This window comes from Rutilus rutilus, assembly GCF_951802725.1.
Source record: "Rutilus rutilus genome assembly, chromosome: 1".
Classification (NCBI taxonomy): domain Eukaryota; kingdom Metazoa; phylum Chordata; class Actinopteri; order Cypriniformes; family Leuciscidae; genus Rutilus; species Rutilus rutilus.
The window spans coordinates 7,305,210-7,318,984 of NC_140209.1; the positions used below are offsets into that span (position 1 = coordinate 7,305,210).

At 37.0% G+C, this 13,775-nt stretch overlaps 1 protein-coding gene across 1 annotated transcript; it reads left to right on the plus strand.

The window, feature by feature from the left end:
• Nucleotides 1-1,272: 1,272 nt before the first annotated feature.
• LOC311275838 (uncharacterized protein) lies at nucleotides 1,273-4,536 on the plus strand. The gene is made up of 3 exons (XM_084385093.1): nucleotides 1,273-1,324; nucleotides 3,155-3,247; nucleotides 4,063-4,536. The coding sequence occupies exons 2-3, from the start codon at nucleotides 3,209-3,211 to the stop codon at nucleotides 4,372-4,374; spliced, it is 351 nt and encodes a 116-aa protein (XP_084241219.1). The 5' UTR covers nucleotides 1,273-1,324; nucleotides 3,155-3,208; the 3' UTR covers nucleotides 4,375-4,536.
• The last annotated feature ends 9,239 nt before the right edge of the window (nucleotides 4,537-13,775 follow it).

Below are 13,775 nucleotides of genomic sequence, written 5' to 3' on the forward strand. Positions count from 1 at the left end.
GGATTTGATTCATAATGCTGATTAATTGTTTATGCCTCTAACATGAACTTCATAGCACCCACTCATCATTCAACCATAAAAAAAATTAGTTATGCACATTTCTAATGTCTTTCTCTCTTTTCATCCTACTCAGAGGATCTCAAAGCATGGCGGGCGCCACACGGCTCCTGGTGATTTTAGAAGAGGACAACAGCATCAGGTTGGAGCTTCCAAATGGCATCCCATCCTCTGTTGATGAAGTCATCCAGCAAATAAAGAGTGTCTGTGGTCTAACTAATGAAATACGACTTCAGTACTACGATGCTGATTTTGGAACTTGGGTTAACTTAACTTCAACCTCAGAACTGAAGGATCTTGCCACTTTGAAAGTTATTCATGTTGAACCCACAGTGACTCTATTCTTGGAATCAGTTGATATGTCTGCGGATAAGGGCAATTTTCACAGCCAAGATGATTCAAGTATCTTTGCAAGCTTAGATGACTTGTTACCCATAAGCAGCCATTCCTCTAATACCTACAGAAAGGAGCAGTGGCCCAAGGTGTTTGTCATCCCAACTTTCTCTCATTCAACAGAATCCCAACTTAGGGCTGGAAATGCTGAGTACCAGAGAAGCCTGGTTAGACTCACTCCAAGTTCTAAAATGGTTTCAAACGTACTGGAAACACTCGCTGATAAAATCTTTTCTTACAAATCTTATCCTAGCGATGCAGACTTGAGCGAAGTGGCAGAGACACTCACACAGACACACCCCTGTCTGAAAGAACCTGGGAGCTTCAACCACAGTTATGGATGGAAACAGAGACTCAAGACGAAGATGTATAACTATCGCACATACCTGAAATCGCACAGTTCATCATCTGACGAGCTGACCGTCAACACTATGAAAAGAAAGTCCCTGATGGATGCCCACCCTGCAAAGAACATAAAGAAACCCAGGCGAGCTGAGTCTAATCATTACCCATCTCTACCTCTTAACGAGACCCCAGAGTCCATGGAGCAAGAGAGAATAGCCCTCTTGTCTGAGGTAAAGAAAAGGAACAATATCAAAACTATAAGAGAGAAGATGGCTCAGACATTTGCATTCAGGAGGCAAGAAATTGTCGACAAGAAAACATCTTTGCTCAGCATCATTGAGAGATGGCCGGCACTCTTAGAAGTTCAAGAGGTACACTAGCATTATTCATAATATATATATATATATAAATATATATTTATATATATAAATATATATATATATAGAGGTGCAGTGAATTAATGCAGGTGGTCAGAAAGAAGGGTGGAGCCATTCGTGAGAAGACAAGGCTGCTGCCAATTGTAGAAAAGGTACATATGTTTTTTACTTTCCTGTTCACCATCATGTCATCTCAAGTCGTCAATACATTTTCAATAGGGCTGGGATAAACTATTATTTTTTAAACGATTATTCTAGCGATAATTTTTTCGATGCATCAATTAATCTAACGATTCATTTTTCCAGTCCGATTCGATTTCAATTCGATTCGATTATCTCCCCATTAATTGACTAATAGCAATTTATACATGTTAATTTACATATCTGAATGAAAAAAACATGAATTCCTTAACATTGCAATATATGTTTATTGCTCTTAAAATTCCAAAATAAAAGACTATACAAGTGCATAGTAATGCATTCTTAGTCAGAGGTAGCATTCAATAAAACCTTAAAGGGATAGTTCACCCACAAATGAAAATTCTGTCATCATTTACTCACCCTCAAGTTGTTCCAAACCTGTATGAGTTTCTTTGTTCTGCTGAACACAATGGAAGATATTTGGAAGAATGTTTGTAACCAAACAGATCTCGGTCCCCATTGACTATACCATAGTATATATTTTTTCCTACTATGGAAGTGTCTAGTATTGATATGCATTTGCAATTACTCAACTTTTGTAACTCACAAACATGTCAGTGGCAACAATAGTGACCGGTGGGATAACCCATTGTATCTACATGCTAATACACATAGGCTAACTGTTCTACCTTACTTTCTGCTGCTACCTAACTTTCTACCTAATTTTACACACAGAAACACACACACACACAGAAACACACAAACACAGGTCAAATAGACCTATATTCAGTCTGTCCAATGGTTGATACAACACACACACAAACACACACAGAAACACACACACGGAAGCGCGGGGGCGCGGGAGCGGATATGCTTTGAGGTGAATAAAGATGCATAAAATGTTCCCCTAATAATTTTATAAAAATATTTTTTCTAAGTTTTTAAAAAAATCATATGCTTACAATGCCGATTTCAATTACAATTTCGTTATTTCAAATGTAGGCGCGTTGCGCATGGCAAGCGCACTCATAATGTAAGAGACGCCGGCGTGACCACAACAGTGCCCAACATCAAATGGCAAACGTAATGCAAGCGGAACGAAACTGCTCGTTATTGTGTGGTTGAAGGACCGTTTATCAGTTTGGACCAGTGCAGCGCGAGCCGATCGTGATCATGCCACACTGTTACTACACAGCGTTAATAAGAGATCCAGTAAAGAAAGCATTTGAATTCGCCACAGAAGTAATAACATTGCTGCGAGATCTAGTGAGAAACATTCACATTTCTCCGTTATTAACGGATCAAACAGCATTTTTACATTATGAATACAATTGCTGCCCTCAAATGTTAATCTGAAATAAAATAAACCTTTGTTTATAACTACTACAATATTACATTTAATTTTTTCCAAGGAGCTGTTTTGTTTTATATGCTCCTAAGAAGAGTCAATTATAGCTCTAGAATTGCTCAAAGTAAAAAAAATATCATACTTTATGATGTTAGTTTTAATATAAAAAAGAATTAAAAAAATGAAATCAAGGAAATTTCTCTGGCATTTCTTTCTTTTTGCTGTATCAAAAACGTACCGAAACGTACCAAACCAAACCGTGACATAAGTGTATCGTATTGAACCGAACCGTGAATTTTGTGAACCATTACACCCCTAATATATATATATATTAGGGGTCACGGATTGTTAAATATGTACATAGGGGGGCCCCAAGGAAAAAGGTTGGGAACCACTGACTTGGAGCACCTTTAACAAACCTTCACAGACTCACAGTAAATGCATGGATCGACTTAACCAGTTTCATTTTAGATTTTTTATTATCTTGATGCAGGATACTGACATTGCGGTTAAGAGAGAGACTGCTATAAAAAGTCTCATTCTCTACATGGGAGAAGCAGTGGAGGACCTCATCAAGGATTTCCTGGTAAGGCAAGATTAATTTAGCGATGTGAAAATTCTAGCTAAGGCTGTCAACTTCAAAATTAGCCATCAGACTATGTTCAGATATATGTCTGAAAACAGTCTGTAGGCAAATTTCAAATAGAGATACAATACCTTTCCACTAAAATCAGAGTCCCATGCGCTGGTAAGTTTATGCGACTGTTATATTTATATTTCAAAAACGAATTTGAGTAAAAACTTAATTTTATAATTAGTTAGAAGTAGATGCTAATTATAAAATTGTGCATTTCGTGTTTGCATTCAATTTGTTTTGAGTTATTTGTTATCTAAATAAAAAAAATAGCATCTGAATGTAGTCTAATAGTTTGGGCTTTGTTAACCTTTTGTCACGTTTAATTAAAGACAACAAAGGGAGGACTCAAATGCAAAGGGAAAAAGATATTTATTACAAAAGAAACACTAAACACAAAACAAAACCCACGAGGGGGAAAACATAACTTAATACAAAACAACAACTTCAAAAACGAACATACCAAAAGGGGTCACGGGAGAACAGGAGACGTGTACAAGACAACAATTCGACACAGACTGCAAACACAAAGGAACTTATAAAAGGGACAAATCAGGCAGGTGATGAGGGAACAACAGGTGGGGCAAATGAAACCAATAATGAGATAACAAGGAGGGTGGGGTCAAAACAGAGACAGGAACACAAACACCACATGTGCTACACGAGACAGGACAGGCATGCGACACCTTTAGTCTGGGGGGAAACCCAACCTGTATGATTCCTTATTCTTTTTTTTTCTTATTTTTTCTTCCTAAATTCTTTTCCAGGTGTCAGGAAAGGAAGAGGCTGAACTAATTCTACAGAAAGAAACCATGGCCATCTTTGTCATCAGAGATGCACAAGCTATTCCCACAAACATTGGAATCGTTCTAGAGGGACAAGAGGTTCTGAGCGGCTTGCCCTCTGTCACAAATGCTGTTGCCATTCTCCTGGGCCTCCTTTATGCCTTCAACCTGGAATATCCCAAGACATTGAAACTGACATTTGAATATATCCAGAAAGTCATCATGGACCTGGACCCAAAAAGCATGACGAACAAAGTAAAGAGGCTCTATGACCAGCTCTACAATAGAGCTTAAAGGACTAGTTCTAAATAGTTCTAGTTATTAAAGGACTAATTCAGGGTTCCCACACATTCCAGTTTATACCCGTAAAGAATGTTTTGTTTAAGTGACTGGCTATAGTTAAAGTAATAGGTTCAGTATTTCAGTAGTAGTACCTGCCATGTCTTGAAGCAGTCCAGTTCAGATCAAATTGCGTTAAGTTTAGTTGAAATCGAAACTTTTCAACAATGTGTTGTTGTTTTTTAGATAGTGATAGATATAGTGAACTGAGAAATTGTTGCATCTCCCTAATTCACTGCATTGTTCTCAGTTAAGGCTGATAAGACTGTTGTTTTCTCAATGTTTGCAAGCCCTTGAAGTCAAAATATGAGTACTTGAAAGTCAATAAATCTTTATGCAATGTAAATTATTTGTCTTTTTTTATTTATTAGATTTTGGATCAGATCAAATATTAAGCAATGTTCCCTGATGGGAAACATGTTTTATTAAATCCATATATTTTTGTTTGTTTAAAATTAATAATTTCTATTAACTTTTATTTTTAAAAATGATACATAATTGTTTAATTAAATCTATATATATTTGATTGGAGAAAACAAATAATTTCTAATACATATTTCTTAAATGAGAAGTTTTGTTTTGATTAAATCTATATATTTTTGTTTAGATCAAAAATTGAATTTAAATTAATTGACTTTCTTCAACATGAAAAATGTACTTTGTACCAAGTTTTATAAAATAGTTTTCACAGACATAGAAAATATTGGTTAGAGTAAGTTATTTATTTTTCATTGGTTCAAGTTATAAAATATAGATTTTTTTAATTGGATGAATGAAAATATTTTTTCAGTGTAGGGTCAGACTCAAGTAGTGCACAAACCAGTTTCAAGAACATGCAGTCAGAAGCAAGACAGGATATTATGATGGAAATAACCCAAACTGTTTACAGGATCAATAAAGCAGGGGCCTGTACCATGAAGCCGGATTAGGTGGCTAGCCAGCTATGTTTCAGCTTAGTTTCCGCCAACCCTGGGTTTTAGGTACCATGAAAGTAGATCGGCTTTAATCGGTGTTCGTTGCCATGGTATCTTACGCTGCATGGCTAACCTGCTCCGGGGCAAATGGTAATTTATTGCGTTGCGTTTTTTTTTTTTTTGCAAGTGGTACATTCTTGCACGGTGGGTGATGTAGTATCAGGTTAACTAATGGGGTAGGAACCATGTGTAGGTTGTTGTTGTAGGGGGGAACGAATAAAGCCGTGGGTTCAATGGATGTGCAGCTGTGGTCCTTGTGTTAAGCCTCCTATAAAGGTTACGGTGTACCTATAAAACACATAACATGGTGTCAGAAGCAAAAACGTAAAAAACGGACATCTAACAAATTAGAGATAACACAGGGCGCAGGCTAGTTGTTTATTTGCTTTCTCTCTGCCGATTACCGAAAGTTTGGGGCTAACGCTAATGCTAGCGAGCTCACGGACGGCAAAATGAATCAGTTTCAAGTTTCTCCACCAGAGAAGTTCACATTTAAAGCCGAAGACTGGACTAAATGGATTAAACGCTTCGACAGATTCCGCATCGCATCTGGATTGGAGACGCAAGCGGACGAAAATCAAGTGAATGCACTGATTTACACAGTGGGGGAGGAGGCGGAGAATATACTGGTTTCCCTGCACCTCAGCCCAGAGGAAGCGAGTGAGTACGACACAGTTAAGAGAAAGCTGGATGCCCACTTTGTAACACGCAGAAATGTGATCTTCGAGAGGGCAAAGTTTAACCAGAGGCAGCAAGAAATGGGCGCTGACAGCTTTCACACTGCGCTGCACTGTCTAGCGGAGCACTGCGGATACGGGGCTCTGCATGACGAAATGGTGAGAGATAGACTTGTTGTGGGTCTGAGAGATAAACGCTTGTCAGAACAGCTACAACTTGATCCCGAACTGACTCTAGAGAAAGCAATTAACAGAGCTAGACAAAGCGAGCAGGTGAAGAAGCAACAAGAAATGCTAAAAATGAACTTTAAAGCAGATATTTCCACCGCTCAGCTTGACAGCGTGCACGCTTATTATTTATTAACAAGTTGATAAAATTAATTACATCTGACATGCCTATGAATTCTGTTCAAAATATGAATTGCTCAACAGCATTTGTAATACATTAGATTGTAATATTTATGGACGTAAATTTAAGTTAACTTACCAAAAATTGAGTAAATAGTGCCTTTTATCTTCAACTCTTCTTAGCTGTTCCAGTCCACCAGTTTTCAAACCTGTATTCAGCCCGCGCAATCCCATAATGCCACATCACAGTAAATTGTTGTAAAACCATATGAACTACAGTGAAAACACCTCTTACCTGTAAATCAATTTACAGTTGACAGGGAAATATACTGTTAACAACTGTAATACTCTTTTTGACCCATAATGCATTGCGAATTACAGTAATAACTTGTAAAATGATAAAACAATACATTTCTGTAGAATTTTTCTGTAGAATCTACAGCAATTTGTAACAGTGAACACGTTAATGCACAACCGGGTAGGCAAGTCACACCTCAGGCATGGATCTAGTATTAGTCATCATTAGAACAGGTAAAGGTGATTTCCATCGACTGTAGGGCATTTTCTGTGCTTTCCAGACCCTGACCTCTTCATACACACATGCATGATGTCAACTTGGAGCACCTCCTGAAGATGGAGACAGTGACTGGCACACACACACACACACACACACACACACACACACACACACACACACACACACACACACACACACAGTATATTTATAATTAAAATAAATCTTTGTCCTTGTTACTTGTCACTTATGTATGTACTGTCTGTAGTAAGTGTAACACTGAACCAAAAATGCCTAAGCAGGGGCGGAGCTACGTGGTGGCCAGAGGGGGCCACGGCAACAAAGAAAGCGTTGAGAGCCGCTGAGAGCGTCACAAAGGTTGGGCAGTTCTCCACTGCAATATCCACTGCAAATATCAACCGAAAAATGCCGAGCGACAGAGAAAAAGTAGTTTCCGACATATGTTTCCGACTGTCCGCGAAACTGAGGAGGATTACTGAGCTGAAATCATGTTCAATCACTTTAAATGCACTTTGCATATGATTTCTCAGTCCGGGAAAAAAGTTTATTACCATATTTTTTTACTATTTATTTTCTATAAGAAACAATTATGGTTTTCAAGTAACACTACCAGATAGGCATATTTTTGTTGCTGAATAGATATTTAGGTCCACAAAATTCAAATCAATATCACTTGCTCTTAAATGACATAAGACAGTTATCCCTAACTTTTTTTTTTTGTTGCTATTCCTACCTAAACTGAGCTGCTCACGTGTTAAAAACAACAACAACTAAAATTATGTAAATAAAATGATTACTTTAGATTTTAAGATATATAGACATATTAAGAAGGATATCTGTTGGATATGTGTTTGCTGCTGATCTACAGAAATGGTATGAATCTAAATAAACTTACATTTAGCAGATGCTTTTATTCACAACAACTTACAACAGAGGCAACAATATTCATCGATGCTGCTGCAGATGCAATATAATTTAGACATCTAGTGTTTCTATATCTATATCCTCCCGCGTGCGGGTATAGAAACACTAGCACTAGATGTCGCCTTCGCTATTGCAGTTCATTAGCCAAGGCGACATCAGTGTATATATCTATACCCGCCCGCGCCGTCAGATCAGTTGGACGCGGCTTTGTTCAAGAGGCAAAAACTATATAAATACGGTTCGTTTTCTCACACAAACCACTCGTTTCGTGTCTTAGGCCATCAAAGTGTACTTATGATGGGGAATTGTTTAATTTGGATGGTGGGGAATTGTTTTAATTTGGACTTGTGCATGCTCTTTGAGACAGTGACCATAGACCTGCATTATATGACTGACAGACAAGAACGGTTTGACCTAAAAATATCAAAATTGAAACTACTGCGGAAAAAAAGACACCTACATCTTGGATGCCCTTGAGGTAAGCTAAAACATACCAAAATTTAATTTCAAAGTGAACTATCCCTTTAAGTCGTGGCCACGAGATCATTTTGTTGAGGTAACGACATCATTATGTCGTGGCCACGCGATGCAAAGTCGTGGCCTCGAGATCATATGTTGAGGGAACGATATATTTTTCTCGTGGCCACGAGATCATTTTGTTGAGGTAACGACATCATTATGTCGTGGCCACGCGTTGAGGGAGCCACAGCGGCCAATACTGTAACCGTAAAGCCTACCATAGACTGGGCTACAGCAGAGATGGAGATGACAGAAGAAATAACATTTTACTTTAAATTAGGAATGTCATATAAAGATATAGTGCGGTCTTTGGCATTAAGACATGGGTACGTTATAAGTGAAAGACACATGAAGCGCATTCGTAGACTTTGTCGCACGCATATTTAGGGACCGTCTCAAAATTACATGCGACATTGGCATAAACATTTCTAACTTCAATAGCATTTGAAGACAATGACTTACAGTCATAAAACCAACTGTACACTGTTCACCCAGGTCTCATGTATGATGCACACACAGATTTTTGATATTTATGACAAACTGCTAAATCATATGCAAATATTGTAGGCCTATTTCACTACTGCCACATACCTGACACCTAGATGAACAATGTACAGTTGGTTTTATGACTGTAAGTCATTGTCTTCAAATGCTGTTGAGCTTTAAATGTGGTCATATTCTGTATATTATGATCCCACACAGTAGTGAAATGCATAGCATTATTTGCATATGATTTAGCAGTTTACTGCCATATCAAACATATTAAAGGTGTGCATCATACATGAGACCTATATGAACAATGTACAGTTGGTTTTATGACTGTAAGTCATTGTCTTCAAATGCTATTGAGCTTTAAATATTGTCATATTCTGTATATGATCCCATACAGTAGTGAAATACATAGCAATATTTGCATGATTTAGCAGTTTATTGTCATAAATATCAAAAATATTAAAGGTGTGCATCACACATGAGACCTATATGAACAATGTACAGTTGGTTTTATGAGTGTAGGCTAAGTCATTGTCTTCAAATGCTATTGAGCTTTAAATAGTCATATTCTGTGTATGATCCCATACAGTAGTGAAATACATAGCAATATTTGCATATGATTTAGCAGTTTATTGTAATAAATCTAAAAAAATATTAAAGGTGTGCATCATACATGAGACCTGGGTGAACAATGTACAATTGGTTTTATGACTGTAAGTCATTGTCTTCAAATGCTGTTGAAGTTAGAAACGTTTATGCCAATGTCGCATGTAATTTTGAGACGGTCCCTAAATATGCGTGCGACAAAAAAAAGTCTTAGAATGCGCTTATCTTTATAACGTACCCATGTCTTAATGCCAAAGACCGCACTATATCTTTATGACATTCCTAATTTAAAGTAAAATGTTATTTCTTATGTCATCTCCATGGTAGGCTATACGGTTATTGGCCGCTGTGGCTCCCTCAACGCGTGGCCACGACATAATGATGTCGTTACCTCAACAAAATTATCTCGTGGCCACGACTTAATATGACGTTCCCACGACTTCACGTTCCCACGAGTTTATGTTGTGGCCACGACAAAAATAAGTGAACCGAACATGTCCCCTCCCGGTCACCGTACAAACCCCTTTATCTAAACATCTCTACATAACCGCCGGACTCGCGCGTCCTCCATGTCTGTAGTTTTTTAGCACTTTTCACTCGTGTTTGTAGTTTTAACCGAATCCTCGGCCAACGCACGATCTGCACTTCGGATTCTGACCGGAAATAGTAGACCATACGGGTATCTTTGAAACCAGCAAAATACTACGATCTGGGATGTACTAATTCTATTTTCTGAGACTATTTAGGGCGGATAGTACAGAATTGGGACGCAGCGTCGAGTCTTCTGGGGTGAGGAGAGCAGTTAAAGGTATTTCTCATATTTACACAACCATCACACACACTTTATACAGTTTGATTAAGCGACAGGCTCATTTCTGTATTGTTTTCATCGATCACAGCGATACTTGTGCGTCTTTTCTGGCGTCTTCCTCCTGAAATAAACATTTAGTGCAGCAGCAGCGAGCATGAGGAGAATATGTTGAGTTCATTCAGACCTGAGCGAGTTTGTGTTCGTTTGTGTGATTGTCTCGATGTTTGGAGTGAGAACTGTTACTGAATGTCGAGTCAAGAGTTAAAGTTTGAGATCTGTGAGGGGAATTATGTGAATCGATCTCTTACTTTACGTTGAGCCTATAATGAGCACTATTAAAGTGTGATGATGAGACATTAAATCAACTCTTGGGCTAAATGTTAATAAATGAATAGCGTTTTACTCTTGAACAATATTACTTTGTGATGCTCTTTAGTTTTAAATGTTTTATGATCATTGTTAGTTTCAGCGCATATTATTTTAATGATAGATCTAAGTAACTGACTTATTGTCAAAATCAAACTAGATTTAGATTAATGTGGACATATTATGCTGCTGTAATTATTTCTCTGTCGTGGTTGATGGAGATGAGTGTCATTAGTGATTGTTTTTGTTATTTATGTTTTATCCATGTCATATTGTCATGTTATGTCCTGATAATGTTTGTTTGATTCTAAATGGAAAAACTATTGAGAGAGTGTCAGAATTTAGGTTTTTAGGAGTACTCATTGATGAAAAATTTAAATGGAAATCACATATAGCCTATGTAAGAAATAAAATGTGTAAAAATATTGCTGTTTTGAGTAAAGTAAAGTTTATGTTAAATTATAAAGCAATGAGAATCCTTTATTGTTCCTTTATTTTGCCCTATTTGATGTATTGTTTGGAGGTATGGGGTAATTCATATTTTACTAATTTAATGCCCTTATTTATTTTGCAAAAAAGGGCAATAAGGATAATTAATGGAGTTGCTCCAAGAGAACATACTACAGGACTGTTTCTGAGGTCAGGACTACTCAAATTGAAGGACTTGGTTGCTTTACAAACTTTATTAGTTGTTCATAAAGCAAAACATTGCTTGTTACCACATGGACTGCAAACCCTTTTTACTGTGAATAGTGAGACAAGCAGAAGAAATAATGACTTTAAACAACCTTTTACTGGAAATACCCTCAAACAAATGTGTGTTTCAGTTTCTGGTGTGAAAAGATGGAATTGTCTAGAGAATGATTTAAAATGTTGTTCAAATATAGTTCAATTTAAATATAAGTATAAAGAGAAGATACTTAACTTGTATAAAGATGATGGTGAAAATTGTTAAAACTATAATATCAATGATCATGGTCTCGTTGTTGTCTTTGATGTCAGAGTTGTCATTATTGCATTAATGTTGTTTTTGTTTGTTTAGTGTTGTGTAAGCAGAATTAATAGTATTAATTTCGTTGTTATTATTATTTCTTTTTTCTTTCATGTTGGTGAGGCCATCTAATTTGTAACTTTCTTATTATAAGAATGGGGTAGGAGTTTATAAGATTTATTTTTTTCTTCATCCTACTCCTGTTCTTCTTGTCATGGAATGTATTTTTGTTGTGTTTGTTGGATTGTTGTTGTGGTATTTCGTGTTGCATTACCATGAAAAGAGAATAAATAAATAAATGAAATGAAATATTGTGAAAGATTACAGTATTGTCTTTCAGTAGAGCAGTTTTACATGCTTTTATCATTTATGCTGACTCAAATAATGTGTTTCTAACAGAATAAAGTGAGATGATCTGCTGATGATCCTGAATGGCTTGTTGAATGAGTGTTGATAGTCTGAGGCTCATCAATATTAACAGATCTGCTGAAAACACTCTTTATTTCATGACAATAGTTCCTGTTTTCACCTCATTTATTATGCTGATGTCTTCAGATCTCCTGTAAATTGACACTTAAAGCTCATTTCATTGGTGTCAGCAGACTGAGGGCATTTGTTGGCTACTATATGCAGATTTACATTGACATTTACATTTATTCATTTAGCTGACGCTTTTATCCAAAGTGACTTACAATTGCTATATATGTCAGAGGTCGCACGCCTCTGGAGCAACTAGGGGTTAAGTGTCTTGCTCAGGGACACATTGGTGTCTCACAGTGGATTCGAACCCGGGTCTCTCACACAAAAGGCATGTGTCTTATCCATTGCGCCACACCACCACACCACAGATTTATTTCTGTTTTTTCTTACCATTATTTATAATTGGAAGAATTTAAATTATTTATATTAATTTATTTCTGTATTTTTATCAAGAAGCAGAATAATATTTGGGATTAGCAATACAAATAGATGGATGTCTAATAGATAGACAGACATAAATTCTTATTGTTGTAATTTTTTTTTTTTGAAACACATGATTGATTTTTTTGATTTTGGCAGATTAGCTCCTCCCACGCTAGAATACATCATCAGTGAAGCTCCTCCCAACAGCAATCACATCATCAGTGAAGCTCCTCCCACTGCAATCACATCATCAGTGAAGCTCCTCCCACAGTAATTCCCCAATAAATGCTGTAAATTCCCATCAGCTACAAGTGAAGACGAGCATCAGAGCATCAGGAAGAGCTGAAATCTGCAAAGACTGAGTTTATTAAAGAGGACAGTGAGAACATGAGTGATCCAGAACCCTGCAGAATGAAACACACTGAAGATCCTGAAGAACAAAGAGGTTGGTGTTTATTCTTCATTCATTCATGATGCTGAAGAACATTCATGTTAGAAACATTCAAGCACTTCATCACATTTAGATAAACAGTTCAACTATGAAATTGTACAGAATGTTCTGGGCAGGGCTCTGACAAATTCTTTAATAATAAATAGACAACGTACAGACTTTACAATGTGCAGTTTTATTTTAAAAGAACATGCCGACTTTTTGGGACTTTGGCTTATTCACCGTATTCCCCAGAGTTAGATAAGTCCATACATACCTTTTTCATCTCCGTGCGTGCCGTAACTCTCTGACGCACCCACCGCTAGCTTAGCTTAGCACAAAGACTGGAGGTAAACGGAGGTAAACGGTGAATAAGCCAAAGTCCCAAAAAGTTGGTGTGTTCCTTTAAGTTCACAGGCTCCAGACTAGCATCTGAGGGCGGCGACACCAGAGCCACTGAGTTCTGCAGAGAGTATCTGGTGGTGCTGGGGCTGACAATAAAGCACTAAGCTTAATTTAGGGTGTAGATGACATTAACTTTAATTACTATCATTCATAATGTCTTAATATTAATTAAAAGCAAAATGAGTGAAAAAATTGACATTAGGGAGTGAAAATAGCCAATAATCATCTTACTGTTTACAGTGGTAATTTAGTGTTTAAATAAGAGTTTTCCTACATCTTAAAATGTTTAGTTTTAGGGGAATCTTTGAAGGATGAACAAAATGTGTCATCACATTAAAAATAACACATGATATTGGGTCAATGACGTGACGCCTA